We start from the raw sequence: 26,548 nt of genomic DNA, 5'->3' as shown, positions 1-26,548 counted from the left end.
GTGGTTTTGAGCACCTTGAGGGGTGCAGTTTTTAGAATGGTGTCACTTTTGGGTATTTTCTATCATATAGACCCCTCAAAGTGGCTTCAAATGTGATGTGGTCCGTAAAAATAAAATGGTGTTGTAAAAATGAGAAATTGCTGGTCAACTTTTAACCCTTATAACTTCCTAACAAAAAAAAATTTTGGTTCCAAAATTGTGCTGATGTAAAGTAAACATGTGGGAAATGTTACTTATTAAGTTTTTTGTGTGCCCTATCTCTGATTTAAGGGCATAAAAATTCAAAGTTGGAAAATTGCGAAATTTTCAAAATTTTCGCCAAATTTCCGCTTTTTTCACAAATAAACCTAAGTTATATGAATGAAATTTTACCACTAACATGAAGTACAATATGTCACGAGAAAAAAATGTCAGAAACACCAGGATCCATGGAAGCGTTTCAGAGTTATTACCTCATAAAGGGACAGTGGTCAGAATTGTAAAAATTGTCCCAGTCATGAACGTGCAAACCACCCTTGGGGGTGAAGGGGTTAAAAGCGAACCTGTCACTGGATTCATGCTGTCCAGATGAAAAAGCAGAATGAATCAGAGCCTGGCTGCATGAAACATAGTTTAACAATCCCACAGGGGAACAAAGGGAGAGACCAGACTAGTATGATGCCACCTTCGGCTGGCTTCTCCCAACACCAAACACATTTATTACATTTATTGGTAAAGGGCCTGTCACACTAAGGGATATCGCTAGCAATATCGCTATAAAGTCACTGGTTTTTGTGACGTTATAGCGATATTGCTAGCGATATCGTTATGTCTGATACTTACCTCCGACCGCTCCCCCGCTGGTTATCGCTGATCGCGCGAGAACGTCCTGGACTGTTTCTCGTCGGCCACTTCCTGCTGGGCTTCCTGTGGCGCCGACGAGCGACGCGTGGACGCGGGCGGGAGGACGTCAGGATTGCCTCGTCTGACAGGTAAGTAACGACCCCCGACCGCTGCTATGTCGCTGGTGAGATCTGCCTGTGTGGCAGCTCACTAGCGACCACTTAGCGATGCACCAGCGATCCTGACCGCGTCATATCGCTGGTCGGGATCGCTGGTGCATCGCTAAGTCTGACAGTACCTTAAGACTTTCCCATGTGTGTACTTAGCAAGAGTCCGGCCAATCATCTGGTGCAGCTCTGGGAAAAGCAGGACTATTTCAGTCTCTCTCCTTCATTCCCAGCGGGATTGTCAACTATATAAACATCAGACCGCTTCAGAAAAAAATTCCTGACTGCAATCATGCAGCCAGGCTCTGATTCGTATTGACAGTGGTTTGAGCAGCATGAATTTACTGACAGGTTTCCTTTAAAGTTTACACTTCCATTAAGCAAATAACAGGGAATCCACCTCCTCTACCTCGTCACTGAGCATGCCTAGAACACTCTCCATAGAAGTCAATGGCTATCTCTAGACAATGGCTTCTGTCTTTGTAGCTGTTGTAAAGTACATTTCTGAATCCTATTAGAACAGGACGCATAATTATGTACAGAAAATAAATACAATGTCAATCCAGATATGAAACAGATAAAAAAATGACAATGCATTTGGCTTTGATAATTAAAAAATACATGTGATATATTCCTATTAGCGCCCCCCCAAAATTGGGCTATTATGGAGATTTTCCACTTTTGTTTTTTCGTCCTCTTCATCCCAGACCCATAACTTTTTTACTTTTTGGCAATATAGCTGTGACGCCGCAGAGAGGCGGACGCAAGAGTGGACCCTCTGGACCGTGGAACAGACCTACCCATGGGCGAGCTGACCTAGTGGAGGACAACCCCTGTACAGGGACCGTCAGGAGCAAGCCCAGAGGTCACTGGATCACGGCAACCGATACCAAGAGGGGCGGCTCGAGCAGTGAAAGAGGACCGAGACAAAGTGGGGCCATGGGACAGGCAGAGACTTCAGAGATGCCAGAGACACGGATCCCAGGACAAAGGCGGGAAGGAACACAGGAGTGGATGTCAGGACCAAACTAAAGGATGGCTGTAGTGGGAGGTTACTGTGGAGAGAGTAGGAGTTAAACGGAAAGGGGAGAGCTGCCAGGACAGTATACTGAGGTGAGGGTATAGCAGGCTGAAGAAACACAAAAGGCACGAGCGAGCGGTTGCAAGCGGCGCTGCGCAAGTGAAACTCAGACAACAGTAGGAACGCGAGTACACGAGGCAGCAGGGGCCGGCCAGAGTTACAAAGCAGATAGGAACTGAATAACCATGCACCTACCAATAGTGGAAGTTTCCAGAAAAACCTCATGACTCACCCGGACTGGCTACCGAGTTTTACGGGGCTGAGGCATCCGAAGGTATACAAACGCTGAGAAATTAGCGGGTGCCCTTTAAGGGACCCGGTGCATGCGCAGACACCAGGAAGAGCGAGAGGTCGGAAGTAGAGTGGAGTCGCGTCGGGAACGTGCGAGGACAACGTGTCCGGACCCGAGAGGGAAGCCAGAGGGATCGACACCCGCAGCAGGAAGGCGGACCGGGTAAGTGACCGACGAGAAGGAACAGCAGTGGTAGTGGCAGGCACAGCAGCGGTGACAATAGCCGTATGTGGGCTTGTTTTTTGCGGGACAAATTGTACTTTTGAATTACTTCATTTTATCATGTGATGTACTAAAAAGTAGGAAAACAATTCTAAGAGCGACAAAACTGTACAAAAATGCAAAGTGGGTTTTGCTGCTACAAAGTTCATTATAAAGGCAAAAATGCGTGGAAATATGATTCTACAGGACAGTTTGCTTCCAGCGATACCAAACATGCATAATATTATTTTCTTTTAAGTCGTGAAAAAAACATACAGAAATTTGTAAAAGAAAATTTCACTTATGTCGCCTTTTTCCAAGCCGTACACTTGTTTCATTTTTTGGTCAATGGAGATGAATTTTATTTGGCGACCTGAGCTGATGTTTTTAATCTATAACATTTTACGTTAGATCTGCTGTTTTGATCGCTTTTTATTGCACTTTTGTTTGGTGTTGCACAGGTTGAAAAATGAAAATTCTGGCGTTTTGCTCCCGTTTCTCATAACAGCATTTACTGATTGGCTCAATTAAATTAGATTTTAATGGATTGAACTTTTACGTACATGGAGATACAACAGGTGCATTTTATTTCTATATTTTTAATAAGGAAAAAAAAGAAGGTGATTACAATTTTTTATTTTATTTTTTTAAATGTTTAGGCTTTTTACATTTTGATTGCACTTTATACTCCACTTTGGGGACTTAAACCTTCAACCATGTATAGAAAAAATCATAGTCTCCTTTAAATGCCATCCATAAGCTGGATTTCAAAGAAGTACTGTCATAACAGGCAACCCATTGGAGCCCCACCATTGTGCCACAGGTGGGTAAATCTGTGGTTACAACAGATCCACAGCAGCGTTTAACAGTTTAAAAGGAATCTGTCACCCCATTTTTCGAGTATCAGCTGCCGGCACCACCATCAGGGGCTTATCTACAGCATTCTATAATGCAGTAGATAAGCCCCCGATGTATCCTGAAAGAGAAGAAAAACTAGTTATATTATACTCACCCAGGGAAGGTCCGGGTCCGGTTCTGGTCCAATGGGTGTCGCGGTCCGGTCCAGCGCCTCCCATCTTCTAACGGTGACGTCCTCTTCTTTGCTGCCTGTTGTGGCTCTTGTACAGGCGCACTGCTCTGCCCTGTTGAGGGCAGAGCAGAGTCCTGCAGTGCGCAGGCGCCGAGAGAGGGCAGAGCAGTGTGCCTGCGCAGGAGCCACGACAGGCAGCAAAGAAGAGGACGTCACCGTTAGAAGATGGGAGGCGCCAGACCGCAACACCCATCGGACCAAGACTGGACCGCCCCCTGGTGAGTATAATATAACTCATTTTTCTTATCTTTCAGGTTACATCAGGGGCTTATCTACAGCATTACAGAATGCTGTAGATAAGTCCCTGATGGCGGTGCCGGCAGCTGATACTCAAAAAATGGGGTGACAGATTCCCTTTAACAACCACAGGCTCTATTCATGACTAACTAGCAGATGATGGCTGACAGAGCCATTATCTGCCAGGAAAGATGCGGGCTCAGGGGAAAAAAAAAGACAAAGAGACTGAGAAAAGCAATGATGGGAACCCGATAACGGACATATAAGTACGTCATATGTCAGAAAGGGGGGGTTATATAATTTAGAAAGCTTTTTACTTTATAACATAATAGAAACAATAGTCAATCCCTAACTCACACGGTTTTTGAATTCAATACAATTAAGTAACGTGTTTGATTATTGACGCACAACTAACAACCAGAATGTTCTACCATGTGTCACACATACATTTTATGCTTAAAGGGAACCTGTTAACTGATTAATGCTGCCCAAACCGTGTACAACCAAGCAACAATACATTTTTTCAGGGCCCCATCAATCACAAAAAAAAGACAAAAAAAAAAAAGAGCCATATAAAATTTTACTTTTGCTCCTATAGTTAAGAACAATACATAAAGTTAGTAGAGGATAAAAAAATACATATATTGAATGTATAGACTGTATAGGGTAAAGTAGTGATTGATAGGGTTACCATTTCTTGTCGCAGGGATTGGCACCCTAGTAGTGATGAATGAAGTGGAGCTCCCACTCCTTCTCGTCTGACTATGCTATTATATCTTATTGACCCTTTACTCTTGCAGTCTACTTCGGCAACAACAGTATTATGGTATGTGCACACCATCAGTAATTGCTGCGGGTTAGACACCGCGTATTTATGCAATGTCAAACTCGAAGCAGCCAGATGTTACAGCATAGTGGATGGGATTTCAAGAAATCCCATGTCCACTATACGTCCGCGGGTCACCCGCAGAGACAGACATGCGACGCGTCTCTCCAGACTGCACCTTATCAATTTCTCTTGCTGAGACGCTAATCTCCACAAGATAAATTTCACCCATAGAATGTATTGAAAGAGCTGAATCTACATGGTTCAGTAAACAATTGCGGATTCACCTGCGTTCAATAGATGGCAGCACTTTGGACGCAGAGAACATGCACTGCGTCCAAAGTGCTGCTACTTCCGGATCGTGTACTCCCAGCCTTAAAGGTAGGGATAAATGCAATAATGCCTTAATTGTCTCACATGTTAAAGTGCACAATTTATCAAATAAATAATATAAACAGTGATGCAAAAAATCCTTCACATGCTAAATGGTGCACAGTTTATTTTGCAGCTTACAATGTATCCACATACATGTGCCTAAACTAGATAAATAAAAATAGTTTAAATTGCAGGTATGCTTCGTGCATACAAAAATTAAACTAATCAGAATAGATGTGCAATCACTCAACCATCCATGTATATTCATCGTAGCCTGCAGGGGATGCATGATAAAGATGATCATTGGTCCCAAAGCCAACGTGTTTCCCCTCACAAGGTCATGGAGACCTATCAATCACCTGGGGCAGCATTGGAAAAGCTGGACTAGCCTCGTCCTATTTTCCCCTGGTGGCTACTTATACTATATTTTCTTCTGAAACTGCAGAGCATTTCAGAAAAAAAAATATCTGTCAGTAATCATGCAGTCAAGCTCTGGTTTGGCAGCATAAATACACTGACAGGTTGCCTTTAATCAGCCAAAAGTCTGGAAAATTAAAGATGTCTTTCCAGGCAGAAAAAAAATAAACGATCTGGTTGTACCTGTAATGACTCCCCCAAATCCAGTGACCTTTATTTTCTCCTTTTAACTAACCCTTCAGCCATCCTTATTGTCTGTTATTGCTACATTTCCCAAGAGACCATGAGCTCTGACTTCTTTGCCAGAGCTGTATTCATCCTACATCTCGCTCACTCACTCCAACTCTACCTACAAAGCACCACCCTGAGACTACTATTCAGGCTCAAAATGGATAAATCCCTGCGGACACTGTTTCTCCCTCCTAGTATGCAGCGAGACTCCTGATGTGAACAATGTTCCAGGAGCTGGCACTAAAACTATAGAGTCTCAGTGCACTGCAGGAGAGCAATGAGATATTCATTTATTCTAGTGTGATCTAACACTCTTGAATACGCAGAGTTTTGAAAACTATAGGTCACCTGAAAATTTTTGTCCATCTGCACTTGGCAATGGATCAGTTAACAATGGCTGAAACATAAAATGTTTCTGGTTTTCATCTGTCTTTCATAGAGCCTCATTGACAGTCTGATCCACAATAGAAAAGGACATCATCAGTCTCACAGAATCGTTTATAGAAAATAATCTGTCTAGAGATTAACGAAATCCTGAGACCGTGTGTTGAAAGTTTAAAAATGTGCATTGGATGTGTTAATGTAGACCTTAGACACTCCAAGAACCAGAAAACAGGCTAGTTCTTGGATTCTCCACCTGGAATGTTGAGTCCGGCGGTCGGCGCTCAAAGCAATGCAGTAAATCTGCTACATATGGGCGATCTGCTCATCGCCCATATGTGGCAGAGCCGATCGGGTTGTGCATGCTTCTAGCCTCCCATGGAGGCTATTGAAGCATGCCAAAAAGTTTTTAAAAAAAAAAATGTTTAAAAATAAAAAAATTAAAAAAAAACTAAAAGTTGAAATCACCCCCCTTTCGCCCCAAACAAAATAAAACAACAAAAAAAAAATCACACATATTAGGTATCGCCGAGTTCAGAATCGCCCGATCTATCATTAAGAAAAGCATTAACCCGATCGCTAAACGGCATAGCGAGAAAAAAATTCAAAACGACAGAATTACTTATTTTTTGGTCGCTGCGACACTGCATTAAAATGCAATAACGAGCGATCAAAAGAACGTATTTGCACAGAAGTGGTATCAATGAAAATGTTACCTCGGCCCGCTAAAAATAAGCCCTCACTCAACCCGAGATCATGAAAAATGGAGACGCTACGGGTCTCAGAAAATTACACAATTTTTTTTTTTGAGCAAACTTTGGAATTTTTTTTCACCACTTAAATAAGAGAGAACCTAGACATGTTTGGTGTCTATGAACTCGTAATGACCTGGGGAATCATAATGGCAGGTTAGTTTTAGCATTTAGTGAACCTAGCAAAAAAGCCAAGCAAAAAACAAGTGTGGGATTGCACTTTTTTTTTTTCAATTTCACCGCATTTTTTTCCCCTTTTTTAGTACACGAAATTGTAAAACCAATGGTGTTGTTCAAAAGTAAAACTCGTCCCGCAAATAATAAGCCCTCACATGGCCATATTGATGGAAAAATATAAAAGTTATGGCTCTGGAAAGAAGGGGAGCGAAAAACGAAAACAGCTCTGGGAGTTAAGGGGTTAAAACTAACATTCAAGCTTTTCAGGCTGCTTTTATACTTAACGGGTTTTTGCTGGCCGTTTTTGCGGACCCAGTAGATTTCTATGGGGCCGCAAAATCGGCCCGCAAAAATTAGTAGGAGGGCCGTATTTGTGGCTGTGAAAAAATATCGAGCTTGCTCGATATTTTTCTCGGCTTACAGACACGGCCGCAATGCATTTCATTGGTACCACAAAAACAACGGTAGCTTGTTTTTGTGGTACCCCGTATTTGTGGATCGCCGTATTTTTCCCAGTAATTGTTTAAATCAGGGAAAACTGGCGATCCGAGAAGGTTTTTTGCGGCCCGTTTTTGAGGGAGACTGGAAAAATCACAGCAATATGACCTGCAAAAACGGCCAACAGAAATGGGCCGCAAAAAAACAGTAGGTGTAAAAGTAGCCATATTCTTGCTGCTACAAATGTTTAAACCCATAATAAATTGCATACTCTCATTCAAAGCTACCCCACCCTCCAAACTAAGCCCCACCCAAATTTAATAGGGTTGCCTGAAACTTAAATATTAATAACTGATCCATAGGATAGGTCAGCAACATCAGATTTTTGGAAGTACAACACCCAATACATCTACCGATCAGCTATAATTTGCTCTGATGGTTGCTGGATATAAGCAATCTACGAGGCAGAACATCAGTACATACATTGTCTAGTGGATGCTGCTTAAAGGGAATCTGTCACCCATTTTTAGTGATATCATGTAAAGATATCACCAAATTGTGCATCCCATAAGGATTCTATTAGGACTTTTGATTCCCCCCGACCCCGCACCTTTGATGCATAAATACCTTTTTTATCTTGGTGGAGATGTATGGAAATCGCCGTGGTCCGGTCCGATGGGCGGGGCTTATTCGCCTTCTCCCTCCCCTCAGCTTGCTGAACGTGAATATCACAGATAACGTTGTTTTGTGCGCTTGCGCATTGGAAAGGCCCCCGGCGCTTGTGCAGTATGCTTTGCCCAAGTGTTGGCGAAGCTTCTAATCGGTACTGTGCATGCGCCAGTATTTTTCAGCGTGGTCTATGCCCCAGAAGTGTGTCCTGCATGTGAAGACTTCCGGGGCATAGATCGCGCTGAAAAATACTGGCACATGCGCAGGACCGATTATATGCTTTGCCCACAGTTGGGCAAAGCATACTGCGCAAGCGCCGGAGGCCTTTTCAATGTGCAAGTGCGGAAAACTACGGCATCTGTGATATTCACAGATGAAGATTACGTTCAGCAAGCCGAGGAGGGAGGGGGAGAAGGCGAATAAGCCACGCCCATTGGACCGGACAGCAGCGATTTCCATACATCACCAAGCATCAAAGGTCCGGGGTCGGGGGGACTCAAAAGTCCTAATAGAATCCTTATGGGACGCACAATTGGGTGATATCTTTACATGATATCACTAAAAATGGGTTACAGATTCCCTTTAATACTGCACCCTTTCTCCTATTCAAGATTAAAGCTGGGGACAAGTTAAGTACTCCTAGAATTGGGTCCCCAAGGCCTCTTCAGCCTGCTCAACTAGACTATACATATAATTAGGACCAGAAATCCAGAAATACTTGGACAGTGTAGGAATCTTTGTGATTTGGTTTCTGCATGACACTATTTGGGATTTAAAATGAAACAACTGAGATGCAATTGAAGTGTAAACTTTCAGGTTTAATTAAAGGGGTTGAACAAAAATATATTGTGAAATGTTTAGGAATTGCAACCATTTTTCAATTCAGATTGCCTCTTCAGAGAGGTAGAGGGACTAGAACTCTAGCACCAGCTGATAGAAGCAGCAATCCTAAAAGTCAGTATCGACCCTTCAATGAGCTTTGCCATATGACTTAGGATAAAAGCCAAACCAGAATGTCAGTTTGCAGACACAGCGTTTCGGGGTGTTGACCCTCATCAGTGCAAAGTATGAGATGTGATTTGGCTAGGTGAGAGGCTTTGGTCTGGGGTCTACGGTATAGCGTTTCTCCTTGTGGAGAGTGTCATGTCAGAGTGAGGAGACTTAAAAGCCATTCATGTTGCTCCACTGGGAAATTAAATACGCACATTGTCTCTTCAGAGAGTGAGAGGACTAGAAATCTAGAGCCACCTATTGGAAGCAACAATCCAAAAAGTCAATCTAGACCCTTCAACAAGCCTTGCCATGTGACTTGGGATAAAAACCAAACTTATCCAAATCAGATGTCATACTTTGCACTGACAAGGGGCAACACCCCGAAACAACGTGTCTGCAAATTAAGAAAGTGATAACCTATCCTGTGAATAGTCAATAGCTTTCACCACCAGAAATAACTCTTTAATATATTATCAATGTAGCTTTCTTCAGCAATCATACATCAATAACACACTGCTGGAAAATAAAGTTGCATGAGGCCCCATTCACATAAGTTCTGCTTTATTTTGCAGACAAAACACATACTTCTAGTTTATGAAGTGAACGAGTTCACAATCACACACAGATGTCATCTGGGTTGTATCCATGCACTCTCACCATTTCACTGACTAATGCTAGGACAAACTTAGGAAACCTCTGTCACTTTTTTTCTTTATACAAGAAAACATTATGCACAAATGGTAAAAACAGAAACATGGACTGAAAACAAATGAAGAATGATCCTTTTTTACGTACGAGGTAAAGTTACGCTTGATTTACCGTATGCTAGAATAATTAGGCCAGTTTCACACGTCAGTTTGTGGGAGCGCACGGTCTGCAAAAGTGCTGAACACGTGCACACGGAGAACAGTTCACACTGTCCTTCGTGCTCACGGGCGGCCGCCATGGAAGAAGCGCTACAGTAAGCACTGTTCCCCGGAGGCTGGTGCTGACCGCGGCTGTCATTCTTCTTTTCTGCTCTGCCGGCAACAGTGAGCAGGAGAGAATGAAAAAAAAAACCTGACTTGGGGTCCCGCTTATATTTGTAACCAACCCGGCGAAACTCACAGCTGGGGGCTGCTATTTTCAGACTGGTAAGGGGCCATTGATCTTGGCCCCCCCACTGCCAAAAAAAGCAGCCCCCAGCTGCCCAGAAAAGGCGCATCTATTAGATGTGCCTATTCTGGAGCATTGTCGGGTTCTTCCCACTTGCCCTGTAACGGTGGCAAGTGGGGTTATTAAGGGGTTAACGCCACCTTTGTATTGTAAGGTAACATTAAGCCTGGGTTAGTAATGGAGAGGTGTCAATAAGACACCTATCCATTAATAATACTGTAGTACTTAAAGGGTTAAATAAACACACACAATTATAACAAAGTATTTTAACGAAAAAATACACTACACACATTGTTTAAAGCTTTATTATACTCCTAATTCCATAGCGACGCCATCGTTCTCCTGTAAAAAGTATAAAATAATAAACCAACAATATACATTACCTGTCCGGCTATCAGTCACGTCCCTTCAGCGTAATCCATCTCGGGGGGGTTAATCAGTTTACAGGCGGAGCACTGCTAATACAGCCGCTCTAACTGTAAACTACTAGGGAATGAATGGGAAGCAGCCGGCGCATGCTCAGGAACTAGTGGCGATGTCACCGCTCATCACTGAGTCTGCGCCGGCTGCTTTCATTCATTCCCCAGTAGTTTACAGGCGGAGCACTGCTAATACAGCCGCTCTAACTGTAAACTACTAGGGAATGAATGGGAAGCAGCCGGCGCATGCTCAGTAACTAGTGGCGATGTCACCGCTCATCTGAGTCTGCGCCGGCTGCTTTCATTCATTCCCCAGTAGTTTACAGTCTGAGCGGTCACATTAGCAGCGCTCCGCCTGTAAACTGATTAACCCCCCCAAGATGGATTACACCGTGGGATGTGACTGATCGCTGGACAGGTAATGTATATTGTTGGTTTATTTTATTTTTTTTTTTTTTTACAGGAGAAAAATAGCATCGCTATGGAATTAGGAATATAATAAAGATTTAGACAATGTGTGTAGTGTATTCTTTCATTAAAATACTTTGTTATAATTGTGTGTTTGTTTATTTAACCCTTTAATTACTATAGGATTAGTAATGGATAGGTGTCTTATTGACACCTCTCCATTACTAACCTGGGCTTAATGTCACCTTACAATAGAAAGGTGGCATTAACCCCTTAATAACTCCACTTGCCACCACTACAAGGCAAGTGGGAAGAACCCGACAAAGCTCCAGAACAGGCATCTAATAGATGCGTCTTTTCTGGGCAGTTGGGGGATGCTTTTTTTTTGGCTGTAGGGGCCAAGATTAATGTCCCCTTACCAACCTGAAAATAGCAGCTCCCAGCTGTGAGTTTCGCCAAGTTGGTTACAAATATAAGGGGGACCCCACGTCAGGTTTTTTTTTCGTTCTTCTCTCCTGCTCGCTGTTGCCGGCAGAGCAGGAGAAAAGAATGACAGCCGCAGTTAGCACCAGCCGCCGGGGAACAGCGTTTACTGTAGCGCTTCTTCCCCCGCAGCCGTCCGTGTGGTCCTAATGCGGCATGCGGTTGCCACACGGACAGCTCCGGACCGTTGTTTTCTGGTACCGGAATTATCTGGACGTGTGAGACCGCCCTTAGTGAAGTTCTCCGATTGCCATCTGTTTGACCTTTGCCCCCATCTTTTATTGCGGATACAGTAGTTCAGCAGAATATTCTGGCTCAGTGTGCACATTATACTCAATGGCATAGTCGAGTCCTGCCAGAATCACATTTTCGTTTGCTTCAGATGGAAGCCCCGCTGAAGAAAGCAAAGTAGGCTAACCCATGGAGTACAACCAGCCTAAACCTGCATTGTTCCATCATCGCTGGATGTGGAGCCACTCTACCACAAATGAGCCCCATAATCCTACATCTTTTCTTATAAAGCCGTTTGGCCACATCCAGCAGCAGGCGTGGCTAGAATTAACCTGTTGTGAACAATCTGACTTTTATAATTCTGTAACGCTTAGACAATCTCCTCTCCTGCAGAGATTTACTTTCTCCTCATTCAGATGTTTGTGTTCTGTGTTTTTCAAGGCGAGAATACAGACCCATTACGGTCTATAGGCCTGTTGACATGCCTGCAATTTTTTTTATGGATTAAAAGCAAAAACAAACCGACAGCAAACTCAAACCTGTTTAATGGCCAAAAACTTTGAAATGTTTACGGTTTTCAAAGGGGTAGGTTCACACAAGCGTATGAAGAACTGCTCATCACGAGAAGTGAGATGATCTTTTTTTCTACCCTGTCATATGTATTCAGTCCATGTACAATTCTGTTTTTTTTCCCACCAGCAGCTATTAATTATCTACAATTGTTACAGTACTGCAATGTATCAGTAAAAATTGGATGCTATACTGTACTTTGTATGGAATCTGATTTTATTTGTGCACCCATAGACTTGAATGGCCGAGTCGTATCGGATTTACAGAAAAAAATCTAGTGCTGGCTGTGATTTTTTTTCACATGCAGATTCAGTCAGTGAAAAAACGGTTATCAGCACTGCCCCATTGACTAACATTGGCCCCATTGATGTCCGTTGTTTATCATGGACAGAATTCAGACCGAAAATACAGACGTGTGAACCAGTCGCTAGAGGAATGTGGACGCCACACTGACAGTAAAAATGGCGGAAAATCAGATCCACTACACTGATTTAAAAAAAAAAAAATGTTTTAAAAAAAAAGGAATAAGTCTGATAATTGTGTGTGCACACGTTGCGGATTCTGCTGCGGATCCGCAGCAGTTTCTGCTGCGTTGTACAGTACCCTTTTAGTCTACGGGAAATGAAATCCTCAGGGCACCCGGTGCGGATTTTTCCACGTGGATTTGCTGTGGTTTCAGATCCGCAGCATGTCACTTCTTTGTGCGGATTCCGCTGCGGTTTGGCATCTGCTCCATGGCAGGTGTTAAACCACAGGGGAAACCCGCAGGCTAAACCGCAGAAAATCTGCAGATAAACCGCAGGTCTTTTGACAAATCCGCACGGAAAAATCAACAGCACCTTCCACTACGTATGCACATAGCCTAAGAAGTCATCAGCATAAATAGCAGCTTTTCGTGCTGTCCTTCTTGGGGTGTCTTTCACAGCACCACCTTTTCCATGCCAACCCCATTTCCCACCCTTGTGGCTACACATTTGGACACCCCGACAGTTGGCACAATACTCGCCCTGGATGCGCCCACATTTGCCAACTCTGGTATGGGAGGTCTCTCTATTGTCCCAGAGTTTCCTGGAGATTGGATAGTGGGCGCCGTAATAGGGGTTAATGGCTTTAGGGATAATATTCTGCTGTCCCGGTTTACATCATGTGAATAACGCCCTATGGGAAGACATGGAGGGGGCTCCCAAGATTGGGCAACCTCTCTAATAGCCATAGCAGGACCGGTACACACAGGGACAACCATGATCAGGGGACACTGTGCCCTCAGCACTGAGGCCGGGATGGTGGAGATAAGGACTCTGCTGGAGAGTTGGTCTGCATTAATACTACAGTGAAAAGTCGTCACTGGCAGCCATGTGTGAGGCGGCTGCTCGGTGGACACCCACTAACCAGTGGGGTCCCCTCCTGCGCTGCCCCTCCACCACGTCACCCGCCGATCACCTACCCGCAGCGCCCGCGAGCACTTCATACACTTGAATCTGGCGGGAAGGGACCAGTGACGTAAGGTTGCTCTGACGTCACGCCCCGCTCCCAGAATGCTCAGCGCGAAGGCTGCTTCCTTTGTGTTTCCACATACGGGTATTCGTGCCCCGCCCGCTTCATTCGGTCGACGTTGTTGGGCCGTGTGACCGCAGCTGGAGGCGCTACAGGTCCGGACTCCGCAGCAGAAGGCGGGAACCGTTCGCTTTTCTTCTAACTATGGCGGTAGGTATATGCCCGTAATGGCCTACAGGAGCTGCAGGGAGCCCCTCAGCCCGGGAAAATGGCGTCGCGGCTCCGCCATGTTCCTTGCGGCCTGTTCTGTGTAGCCCCGGATGTCGGTCCGTGTTCGGCTGCTGTTAGGCCCCTCGCCCGCAGTAATGCACCTAACAGCGGCTCACTGGTATCTTGTCCAGTCTGTCCGCCGGAGCGGGGCTGTGATGGGTGCTGTATCACCCCGTGATCGTGCGTGTATGCTACTAACCACTCACTCTTATTTTGCCTGAGTGTAAGTCAAAATCCAGAAGTGGTGACGGGTTTCTGTTCTACTTTTCCTCTGATTGTTCCTCTCCTGGATTTGGCTTCTAAATACTGAGGTCAAATACTGACCGTGTGCACGTGGCCTTTTTGGCATCAGTGTTTAATCTTACACTCTGTGTCCTACTACTAAGTTGTTGCATATAGACTGGATTCTGCAAATCAATCGGCGGCGTCGGTGATCTGTAGCCACTGGATGATGGAGACTCAGCGCCACCTCCTACCTAACGGCACCTGTGTCTCATCTTTTAGTTAGCTAACCAGGCCGTCGCGGATGCCTTGGAGTTAGGGTACCGTCACACTTAGCGATGCATCAGCAATCCCGACAATGATACGACCCGGTCAGAATGGCTGGTGCATCGCTAAGTGGTCGCTAGTGAGCTGCCACACAGGCAGATCTCACCAGCGACATAGCAGCGGTCGCTACTTACCTGTCAGACGCGGCGATGAAGACGTCCTCCCGCCCACTTCCACGCTTCGCTCGTTGGCACCAGCAGGGAGTCGCCGACGAGAAATGGCCCAGGACGTTCTCGCGTGGTCAGCGATAACCAGCGGGGGAGCCGGTCGGAGGTAGGTATCACACATAGCGATATCGCTAGCAATATCGCTGCTGCGTCACAAAATCGGTGACGCTTAAGGCCTCTTAAACACTTCAGTTTTTTACAATCAGTCACAATCCGCCAGGTTTTGAAAAAAACGGATCCGCAATTTTCTTTTGAGGATCCGTTTTTTTCCCCATTGACTTCCATTATTGGCGGATTGTGACGGATTGCCGTCCGTTGCATCCGTTTTTTTTGCGGATCCGCCAAAAGTTCCTGTCCGTCACCATCCTCAAAGATTTCAAAACGGAGCTTGCAAGGTTTTTTTCTGTGGTGGATCCTCCAGACACTCATTTAACCCGAAATTCTTCCTGGGTGCCGGACAAAAACAAATCTCTCTCTCTCTCAACCCCCCCCCCAGCGGTTCCTTTAAATTTCCCAATTGTCAGGATCCGTCTAAAAACGGATCCTGTGCTATCCGTTCACGTCAGTTCAGAACGGATCCGCTTGTCTGCCTTTTTGGCGGATTGTAACTGATGCAAATAACTGAAGTGTGAAAGAGGCCTTTAGACTACTCTCCGGTGGCCACAGATAAACAATGTGGCCGATTGACTTGGTCCTTGCGCTAATGCTACTGGTTATGTATTGTTGTCGTGTACTTCACCATGGAAGTATAAAATAATTATAGCAGGATTTTGTCAGTAATTGTTAGCCAAACTAACAGAATGAGGTCTTATTTTAGTGTTACAAATAACACTTGTAACATTGTACACCTAAACAAAGGATGTTATATGGGGAATATACTTAAATTTTATATTACGCTTTAATTTTTTTCATGTATCTTTTTTTAGTCTAGTGACCCAGAGCGGGAAGATGGATCTCCTGGAAACTTGTCACCGACCTTAGAAAAACGTATGGAGCATTGTGACTCTTCAAAGTCCCCTAAAGCTTATAGGCATTATTCAAGGTCCCGTTCACGTTCAAGGGAGCATAAAAGGAAGACTGGTAAGCTGGCGCGTTTCAGATACAGTTTAGAAGTCTAAATCTTCTGAATACTTCATGAAAGCATTGTGTGCTGTGAACAGATGACATATCCCTTGGCTTATAGCAGTGAGTCAGTCTCTGGGACTTAAGCCCCCATCACACATAGCGAGATCGCTGCTGAGTCACAATTTTTGTGACGCAAAGGCGATCTCACCAGCGAGATTGCTGTGTGTGACGCTGACCAGCGACCGCCCCCCCCCCCCCCCCCCCCCCCCCCCGCCGGTTATCGCTGATCGTCCTGGAATAGCCAGGACATTTTTTTGATCACTGGCCAGCACGCATCGCTGCGTGTGACAGGCGGGAGACCAGCGATCAGCGCGCTGGTAACTAGGGTAAACGCAGAGTTTCCAAGCACCTTGCGCTGCTTAGAAACCCAATGTGTACCTTAGTTACCAGCTCCCTGGTAACTAAAGTACACAGCGACGCCAGGCGCTCGGTGTTGCTGGTGCTGATCGCTGGTGAGGCTGTCTGTTTGACAGCTCACCAGCGATCATGTAGCGACTCACCAGCGATCCTGACAAGTTTATCCACTTCAATGATGCAAATAATTACAAGGTTCCAATTGGCTTGTACTCTTATGAGGTCTTCAAGTGAGAGTTCTGTCTGAACGTACCTTATGTATTTCTTGTCTATGTGTTGTCCAAGTGCACAACAAACTGCACACGGCCGACTCATGGAACAATGTTGGGCCACATTCACATGACCATACTTTACATCCTATGTGTTTGGTACACTTCCTGACCTAAACAAACAACCTCATATGACAATGACTCCATTGTTTTAGGCCACGTTCACTTATTTAGTATTAAGTCAGTATTTTACATCAGTTTCTGTAAACTAAAATCAGGAGTGGAAAAGTCAGAAGAAAAGTATAATAGAAACATGTCACCACTTATGCATTTTTCAACCACTCCTTGTTTGGCTCACACCAACACTGATGTAAAATACTGACCAAATACAACAACGTGCGGCCTTATGGTCAGAAGAAGCACGGTCGTTCCGGGTATTGTGTAAATGGCACAATCCGAAAAAACGTGGTTTTGTGAATTCACTTGAGCAGACAATACAGTGATTGCTTTCATCACAGGCAGCTCCAGCATACATCTGCCATATTGATGAGCGCACAGACCTACAGTAGTCACATGGTCTGAGTATTTCAGTGTTCATCTGAAACAAGAATTTTTTTTTTTTTTTTACTACAAACCATCCTAAACCGTAAAAGGAAGCAACATTGTGATAACAAGTTTTGATTAAAAAATATTGTACTTTTTCACTAGTTCATTTACAATTTTAAGCAATGTGTCTCCGAGCCGTAAAGGGGATCTTCAAGAAATGTGCTAACATAAATAAATACACATAAATATCTTAATTTAGCAAAAATGTATGCTTTATTTACTACACACTGTCTGTACTCAAAGATGGCAACTACCATCAATCACACCCAATCCTAGATTTCAGACACCTTTTTTCTAAATAAAGGTATGTAGAAAAATGTTAAAAATTTAAATATGTATTTATTTTAGTACATTTCTCGGAGAACCCCTTTTAGCCTTGAGAGCATGTGCAGGTTCTCATCTGTTTTGTGGTTCAGACTCTACCAATAAACTATGGGTGCCATGAGACACAAATGAAGCTAAGACGGCAGACATGGTAATTCAGTGTTCCTTTCTAGTTTCATCCGTTTTTAACTGATAAATTACGAGTTAGTGGCTAAAGTGTGTTCAGACAGTATATCTGCTTCAGTGGAAAAAAGGATGTGAAAAAAACTGCAAGTAGGTGCACACCTGAGAAAAAAAACTAGGCCTTTTTCGCTCAGATAGTATCACAAGGATGTGTGAATCTCGCCTTAGTCCTATCATGTAGTTGACTGGGCATCTCCTTTTATAATCTGTTCTAATAGTTGTAGTCTCTGATTAATTTACGTAAATATATTTTTCTATCGCTTCATTGGGAGACACAGGAACCATGGGTGGAGGATGGCACTATGCACATAAAAAAAGTTAGCTCCTCCTCTGCAGTGTACACCCCACCAACTGGCACTAAGTTAACCAGTTTTAGCTTGTTGTCAGGAGGAGGTTGACACGGGTCTTTCTTGAGACCCATATCAAACTAATGTGCGTTGTTTCTTTTCCGGAGGGATATAGTGTGATACAGCACCCTCCCATGTTTTACGACGCTTGTTCTTCTGTGTGCTATTGATAGTTGAGTTGTCTGTTTGTTCTTTCTATCTTGTTGCTTCTCCTACTGCTTTCTCACTAAAGGGGTACTTCACACATAGCGAGATCGCTGAAGTGTCACAGGTTTTGTGACGCAACAGCGATCTCGCTACGTGTGACACATACCGGCGACCGGTCCCCCCGCTGCGATATCGCTGATCGTGCTCGAATGTCCTAGGCCATTTTTTTATCGTTGCTGTACCTCTGGCCAGCATGCATCGCTGTCTTTGACGCCATAACAACGACGAGCGACCTCGTTGGCAACTCAGGGACGCAGGCGTGATTTTGCTTTGTCTTTTCAACGCCCCCTCAGCTCCGATTGGTGGTCTCAAATTAGGATCTTTGTAGCGTTTCCTTTTATAGGTCAGCTATCAATTATATGCAATCATAACATTTAACATGTACAGTTATAATAATTGCGTGTCCCCGTGTCAGTGACTGTGGATCCACGAATAAATAGCGCACTAGCAACTCAGACAGGGACGCTGAAGCAAACTGCGTAGTGATAGCGCATTAGTGGCCACCAATCGGAGCAGAGGAACGTGGAAAAGGCAACGCTGAAGCATGCCTATCGAGGTCTGTGTCGTTAGAATAGCTGCTGTGTGACAAGGTCCCAACGACTGCCGAGGTTGTTATACGGATCGCCGTATCGTTGCTGCGTCATTGAGTAGATCTGCTTGTTTGACAGCTTACAAGCGGCCATGTAGCGACGTACCAGCGATCCTTACCACGTATCGTCGCGATCGCTGGAGCGTCGCTATGTGTAACGGGACCCTAACTGATTAACTTAATGCCATTTGGTGGGGTGTATACTGAAGAGGAGGAGCTAACTTTTTATGTGCAAAGTGTCAGCCTCCTAGTGGCAGCAGCAATACACCCATGGTTCATGTGTCCCCCCAATGAAGGCTCTGAGAAACAGATTTTACGGTAAGCAACCAAAAATCCTGTTTTTTCTCTTTTACAGATGAAGGAAAGAAGCATAGGAGTAGGAGCAGAAGCAAAGAGGTAATTAATATTTTGTAATGTAACATAACTATTTTTGTGTGTTATGTAGGAATTGATTTTACTAAATGGTAAGTACATGGGGAGTTGGATGGAATTTATTGGACTCCACCTTTACAGATTATTGCAACTGGTACTCCTCAATTATTTAAAATAAAAAAGCCTGACATTGCATTTATTACAGCTTCAGCAGTATCCATATGAATAATGCAACCAGCAGCTGGTGAATGGGAAATTTATTTTATCCAAATTGTTCATCTGTTTGCAAAGTTTGGATTCTGGAGACCTTTTGTTACCACCTCATGGGTATTTACACTTGTGACAGATTTGTTGTGTAAATTTTGTGACTGAAAAGTTATTCCGTGCATACTATAGTGCTGTTGGATTTTTGAACGTCCAGTTCACGTAAATATGATAGTCGCATACATTTTTGCATTAAATCTGCCTCTTGTGAATTCACCCTTAATATGGGTTTAGTACATTTGACTACAGTTGGAATGTTATCTCATTAACTTTTTTCTACCTTTTTGTAATGTGGCTCCTAAGTTTTCTATAGAACAAGTGCAAAACAGTGGTACAAGGTTGATACTGGAAGCTGGACTAATATTTTACGATATTTTTGGTTATCGCCGTAATAAGAAGCATTTATATAAAGTTTATTATTGTGCTTCGACCACATGATAACATTTCTATAATAAATCATACTCAGCGTGCTAAAGCACGAAGAGACTGAACTGAAGACGCTGCAGACTCAAATAGCAAAATAATAAGCCTACTTCATGATAAGGTAACTATAAGCTATTCAACCTCCTACTTGCATTATGAAATACATTTAGTGAACTGTTTAATGGGAATTCCACCTTTAATCAGTGATCCACTTGACAAACTTCTTTTCTTTTACTTGAAGTATGACAGCTGATAAATGCTTACAGCAAAGAAACATCTGTTGTATCCAGGTACCTGTAAATTTAGCTTGTAAGTTTGTCTCAAGGTGGAATTCTCTTCCAGATGTATTTACAGCAAGTTATATTGTGTCTTTTTACTGTTTGCCTGAAATATATAGAAAACATATGCTCATAAAAATATAAAAATCTTGACACTTCTTCCAAATATACAATGGAGACTAACCATGAGCCACAGCTGACTTATTTTTGTAATACCAGAGATTCACTTCTCAGGGTTCATTGTGTCATTTCTTTAACCATGATTCATCTCCTATTAGGAAGAGTCTAATGTTTTTGTTAAAATCATCATATTTTGTTTTATTTTAGTCCTTTCTTTAAAAATTCAGAATTTATAGATGTGCAAAAAAAAAAAACAACTATAGAATCAATTTTGCATGCCGTTTTACTTTAAAGAGTATATCGGATTTTAAGAGGTTTTTCTGGTTATAACATGCACTTTTTTATTGCCAAAAAACGGGAGGAAAATGGGGATGCGTCTTATAATCCAATTGTAGCTTACCGGCTACGGTGCAACGGGGTCACAGGAGGCAGGAGTGGGGCGATGTTGCTGGCCCTTGCTGGGAGGATGGGATGTCCTGGCGGTGAGAGGAGTCTCCTTCCCATTGACTTCCCTGCGGTAGTCTTCTGGAAAATTGCCGCTGGAGGCAGAACATGCGCAGAATGAGATCTCTGCTCCCGAAATCTCAATTTGTGTATGTGCCGTCAGAGGCTTGCATGCTTGTAACTGCAAAGCAGAGAAACCAATATTGTGATGTCTGAATATAATTAAAACTCTCAAGCCTTGATCTTCATTACTTCGTATTGGGTAAATTTATTTTCAAATGATGACAGGTAGAACGTTAGCGCCATAGATGAATCTAAGGCTACGTTCACACTTGTGCTGTGACGTTTGTTTTGTCTGTTTGGTATTGGAACAAAGTTAATGTCCAAAACTGATCCATTTTCATAAGTGATAAAAGTGAATTATTTGGGATCCATTTGGGCTCTATTGTGTCCTATTTTAGAATGGATGAAAAATTGCATCATGCAAAACTTTTTTTTTTTCTTTTTCTCATTTCTATATCCTGACACACAAGGCTATGTTCACACTAGACGTTTTAGTTTTTTTCTGCATCAAAATCTGATGTCATGGCAGGAAAGAAGCTGCAGCAAAAGCACAGGTTTTGGTGGGGTTTTTTTTTTGCGTTTTTGTCATGCTACATTTTTCGTTTGTGCATGCTGATATTTTATTATCATTATGCATTTATATAGCGCCATTTATTCCATGGCGCTTTACATGTGAAAAGGGGAAATATAGACACGTATAATAAACATGTGTAAGACAAGGGACACACAAGTACATAAAGAGAGGGGACCCTGCCCGCGAGGGCTCAGTCTATTTTAGAGCAAAAAAAACCCCTGTCCATGTATCCGGGTTTTGCACAAAGAACACTGGCAAACCGGATATCTGCATTTTATTTTTATTTTTTTTTAAAAAAATTTGGGGGGTGTGGATTTTCAGCGTTTGTCACAATCAGCACCCACTATTTTCTTTGGGTGAAAAACGTTGAAAGAAGGGACAAGCTCTATTGTGCAAAAAAACATGCAAAGAACAAAAATACTGATGATGAAAAAACAAAATACTGGTGACAAAAAACAATGTGTGCATGAGATTTTTAAAATCTCAGACTTTGGTGGTACTGTAAAATGCATCTGAAAATTTGCATTAAAAAAAACCCAAAAAATGGCTAGTGTGAACATGTCCTACCAGAAGCCAGATGGAAACAAAATCCTAATAATCAATTGGATCATTTTGCTTCCTTTTGAATCGCTTCACATCCAGGTGCAGAGATGAATAGGCGGCACTCCGTATGAGATAAAAAAAAAAAACTCTTTTCTATTAAAAACAGGGTTAAGAGATGGATGCGGGGGATCTGGTCACCTGGACCTGTTGAAGCGTAGGCTGTACAGAAAACGGCCGTTGTCCACATGGTCACCCGCTTCCCCGTGCCGCGTATTCATCTCTGCACCAGGATTTTCTGAAGACTTCACTGTCAGTGGTGTTGCACCTGATATCTGAGTGGCCACTCGTCAGCCTGAAGTTCCTGAGCTCTCTAGAAAGGTATGGTGACTGTTACTCTGAACTGTGTACATGCTTTTGCATCAGTTATTCAGTGCATTTGTTTTGGACATTAAATTGTTATGCCTATCTTCATAGGTAGGTATCGGAGGAAAGTACTTGTAGAAACAATCATTTCTCGTTCGCATTATTGGGGGACACAGAGACCATGGGTGTATGCTGCTGCCACTAGGAGGCTGACACTATGCACAAAAAAAGTTAGCTCCTCCTCCGCAGTGTACACCCCTACCGATCGGCAGGGAATTCCTCAGTTTAGCTTAGTGTCAGTAGGAGGTGGACACGGGTCTTTCATTAGACCCATATCTACCTCGTTGTGCGTCGTTCCTTTTCAGGTTCCCGGAGGGATACAGTGTTAACAGTCACAACTGTACTCCCACAAAGAGACTGAGTACGGTGTACTGCCACCCCGTATCCTCATAGGTCTCTACAGCAGGACCAGGAGACCGTACACGGATGTGTGTCAGGCGATCCAGATGGTCCTCGTCCCCCGCCTCCCACCCACTCGCCTACCAGAGCCTGTCGGTTGGATGAGGCGCGGATACTCTTCGTGACAACACACGCTGGATGAAGGTACCTTTATTATAGAGACGGAGGGTAAGTATGAGGCCCGGGTCCCATTCTCCTCGGCAGCCCCAGAGGTCACTGTGGCAGTACTGCGACACCTCCGCGCCGCCCCGCGCTTCCCGGCGGCCGACGCATTTAATTCAGGCCCCGGCTTCTCGGCCTGTTCTGCCGCAACTTGCCCCCAGTGCATTTCTAGGGGGGGGGGTTCTCCCTTCCGGCCTCAGGAGCGGTCACTGCGGCAGTGCTGCGGGGCCTCCGCGCTGACAGGCGGCCGCCTCATCTAATCCAGGCCCCGGCTTCATCTTGGGCCTTGTCCTGCGTCGCGGCCACGCCCCCCGCCTTCTTTCTCGGGCGGGCTTTCCTCCCGCCCACTTTAAGCCTGCCCACCGCCTTCTCCCCTCACTCTAAGTCTCCCTGAGGCGGCGCCGTCTCCACCCACCCCAGTCTGGATAGGACGGCGCCATTTTTAACATCGGCAGTTAGCCCCGCCCATCTTCTTCCTCGGTCTCTGCAGGGAAGCGCGCGCTTCCTGCTCTGTTCTCAGGCTGCCGCCATTTTCACAGCCTGTCAGCCGGACGCTGTCTTATCTGCCGTGCCCCCTGCAAGCCCAGACGAGCCGTGCACTTCATTTGCTGGAAGCTGCGACAGGACACCGGACCGTGAGTAGCTCTGCGACTGCAGACTGACACCCTCCTCTGCCTCCTGTCCCCCAACCTTCCGGCACTGCCTCAGTGACTGTCCATCAGTATGTCTAATTCTAAGTCTGACCGCTCTCGTCCTCCTGTCTCCTCTTGCACCTTAGTTAAATACTTTGTGTGCTCTTCTTGCAATCGCAAACTTCCCTCAGGTCAGTCCACTTCCCTCTGCATGGATTGTAGCAACCCTATTCAGCCTGACGCCGCCCAGGAGCCATCTAGGGCCCCAGGCGAGAGTGAACCCCCCCCCCCCCCCATGCCTGGCTGGGCCTCGTCTCTATCACAGTCAGTGGCAGACCTCACCAGGGTGTCTCAGACCCTAGTAGCCGTCCTGGATAAGTTGCCCCTGGACACCTCTACAGGGTCCAGCAGGTCCCGAGAGAGTCCATCTGAGTCGGCCAGCGTTAGTCGCAAAAGACCCAGGCAGGATGCCCAGCCGGATTCCTCTCCTCGCCCCATGTCACCACATAGTCCTTCTCGGCAGCCTCCCTCCCGGGCCTCCTCTCCCGAGTCAGGTGAAGCGCTCTCGGACGGATCATCTGAGGGGATCTTAGAGCTGGATTCGGATCAGGATGCGAACATGAGGGTTATTGTGCAGAACCTCATTGCAGCGATCCATCAGACCTTCGACATTGCTGACCCCCTGCGAAATCCTCAGATCAGGAGGTTTCGTTCAGACGGGAGGAAACACCCTCCAGGGTATTCCCTTTACATTCCGAGTTTGGAAAGATTTTTACCAGGGAAAGAGGGGATCCGACCAGACGCTTTCAACGAGGGAAGCGTCTCGGCGTTCTGTACCCGTTTGCTAAAGAGCTCACGGACAACTGGTCTGCTTCTCCCTCGGTCGATCCGACCGTGTCCAGGCTTTCTAATAACACGGTTCTCCCGCTTTCAGGCGTGGCGTCTCTTAGGGATTCTAATGATACGATCATAGAATCCCTAGCGAAGTCTGCCTTCGAAGCGGCTTTGGCGGTATGCCCAATTTTTGCTTCAACTTGGGCAGCAAAAGCCATAGCCACTTGGGCAGAGGATCTTTGTCAGGGCATCCTAGAGAAAGCACAACCAGATCGATTGGGCGATCTTGCCAATCAGATTTCCCATGCGGGGGATTATCTGCTTTCTTCTTCTTTGGATGCCGCATCCTGCGCAGTCCAGGCGTCAAGTAACGTTGTGGCAATCCGACGTACAATTTGGCTCAAGGCCTGGCAGGCGGACCTGTCTTCTAAAAAGTCTCTTACTAATCTGCCTTTTCAGGGAGGGCGCCTCTTTGGATCCCAATTGGACCAAATTATTAAGGACGCCACCGGAGGCACGAGTTCTCTCCTGCCTCAGGCCAAACCTTGCAGACCCCCACTGAGGCGTCAGTTTCGACCCTTTCGGGCTTACCGCCGTTTCAATACGGCGGAGACCTCCTCCAACCAGCAAAGACCGCAGGCACGCCAAGATAGGGAAAAAAGTTTCCTTCAGACCCACTCCCTCCTGGCGCTCCCACTCTTCTTCGCGGCAGACCATCCGGATCGGGTCGGCCCACATCAACATGACTATCCTCGGACTCCCGAGGGTCCCTCCCAATTGGGAGGTCGACTCCTGTTCTTCAAGGACGTCTGGCTGGCCTCGGTAGAGGACGCTTGGGTCAGGGAAGTTGTATCGTCAGGATACAAGATAGAGTTCATCTCTCTTCCACGGGATCGTTTCTTCGAAACCCGTCCTCCAAAAGATCCAGCTTTGATCCCGGGGTTCTTTACGGCCATCGACTCTCTCCTCAGTTCTGGGGTGATTGTGCCCGTTCCCGAATCGGAGTGGTTTACAGGGTTTTATTCAAACCTGTTTGTCGTGCCGAAAAAAGACAGGGCGGTCCGACCCATCTTGGATCTCAAGCTGCTCAACAAGAGAGTTCGTCTTCGCCACTTCCGGATGGAGTCGGTTCGTTCGGTAATCGCTTCTATGGAGGAGCAGGAATTCATGTGTTCAATAGACATCCAAGATGCCTATCTACATGTTCCCATATTCTCCGGACATCAGAAGTTCCTGCGTTTTGCGGTTCGCCAGGAACATTACCAGTTCGTCGCGCTGCCCTTCGGTCTCGCCACCGCTCCCAGAGTCTTCACGAAGATCGTGGCTGCGTTGATGGCCTTGTTGAGGATCAGAGGTCTCGTTCTTTTTCCGTACCGCGACGATATTCTGATCAAAGCTCCCTCTTTCCAGCAGGCGCGCCTAAGTTTGACGATCGTCCTGGACACTCTTTCCGATTTCGGGTGGATCATCAACAGGAAAAAGTCCTGTCTGGTCCCTACTCAACGTCTTGTGTTTCTGGGCCTACTGTTCGACACTCGTCGGTCAAGGGTTTTTCTCCCACAAGAGAAGATTCTCTCCCTGCAGCAGGCTGTGCGATCGCTGCAGACCACACGATTTCCGTCCCTCCGAACAGCTATGAGGGTCCTGGGAAAAATGGTGGCGGCGATACAGGCAGTTCCCTTTGCCCAATTTCACGCCAGACCTCTCCAACACGCCATTCTGTCGAGGTGGAACAGGTCGGCTCTGTCCCTGGATCGCCCTGTTCGTCTTTCATGCCGGATCAAGCGGTCACTCAACTGGTGGTTGACATCACCTCTCATCCTCTTGGGGCGGTCTTTTCTTCCTGTTCATTGGCAGATTGTAACAACTGATGCCAGCCTCCTCGGCTGGGGTGCAGTGTTCCGGCAATCACACTTCAGGGTCGTTGGTCGACTCAAGAATCTGCTCTGCCGATCAACGTTCTAGAGATACGAGCGATCCATCTGGCTCTCGTCCACTGGGAGAGACTCCTCAGGGGCCTGCCTGTCCGGATTCAGACAGACAACGCCACAGCGGTGGCATATGTCAACCGCCAAGGAGTGACACGGAGTGCCTCAGCCCTGGCAGAAGTGTCCAAGATCCTTCAGTGGGCAGAGATTTCGATTCCGACAATCTCCGCTGTACACATTCCCGGCGTAG

General features: G+C 45.4%; 2 protein-coding genes across 4 annotated transcripts in view; one reads left to right on the top strand and one right to left on the bottom strand.

The window, feature by feature from the left end:
* The window catches only part of KNTC1 (kinetochore associated 1), a 292,839-nt gene extending 278,859 nt beyond the window's left edge, over positions 1–13,980 (bottom strand). For both annotated transcript variants that reach the window (XM_073586034.1, XM_073586035.1), the window contains exon 1: positions 13,860–13,980. The gene's annotated coding sequence lies outside the window, so the exon portion shown is untranslated. The remainder of the gene's footprint in view (positions 1–13,859) is intronic.
* Positions 13,981–13,986: 6 nt separating this feature from the next.
* RSRC2 (arginine and serine rich coiled-coil 2) overlaps positions 13,987–26,548 on the top strand; it is a 65,247-nt gene continuing 52,685 nt past the window's right edge. The window contains exons 1-3 of one of the 2 annotated variants that reach the window (XM_073586038.1): positions 13,987–14,119; positions 15,822–15,975; positions 19,195–19,235. In XM_073586038.1, the coding sequence (XP_073442139.1) occupies positions 14,114–14,119; positions 15,822–15,975; positions 19,195–19,235 (201 nt within the window). In that variant the 5' untranslated portion in view covers positions 13,987–14,113. Of the gene's footprint in view, positions 14,120–15,821; positions 15,976–19,194; positions 19,236–19,941; positions 20,020–26,548 lie in introns of those variants that run through there. The other variant, XM_073586039.1, reaches the window with a different exon arrangement.

Source organism: Dendrobates tinctorius, unplaced genomic scaffold (assembly GCF_039654945.1).
Source record: "Dendrobates tinctorius isolate UK_male_01 unplaced genomic scaffold, ASM3965494v1 ptg000090l, whole genome shotgun sequence".
NCBI lineage: Eukaryota > Metazoa > Chordata > Amphibia > Anura > Dendrobatidae > Dendrobates > Dendrobates tinctorius.
Note: the sequence above shows the minus strand (reverse complement) of the source record. Positions and strands in the feature narration are given on the sequence as shown.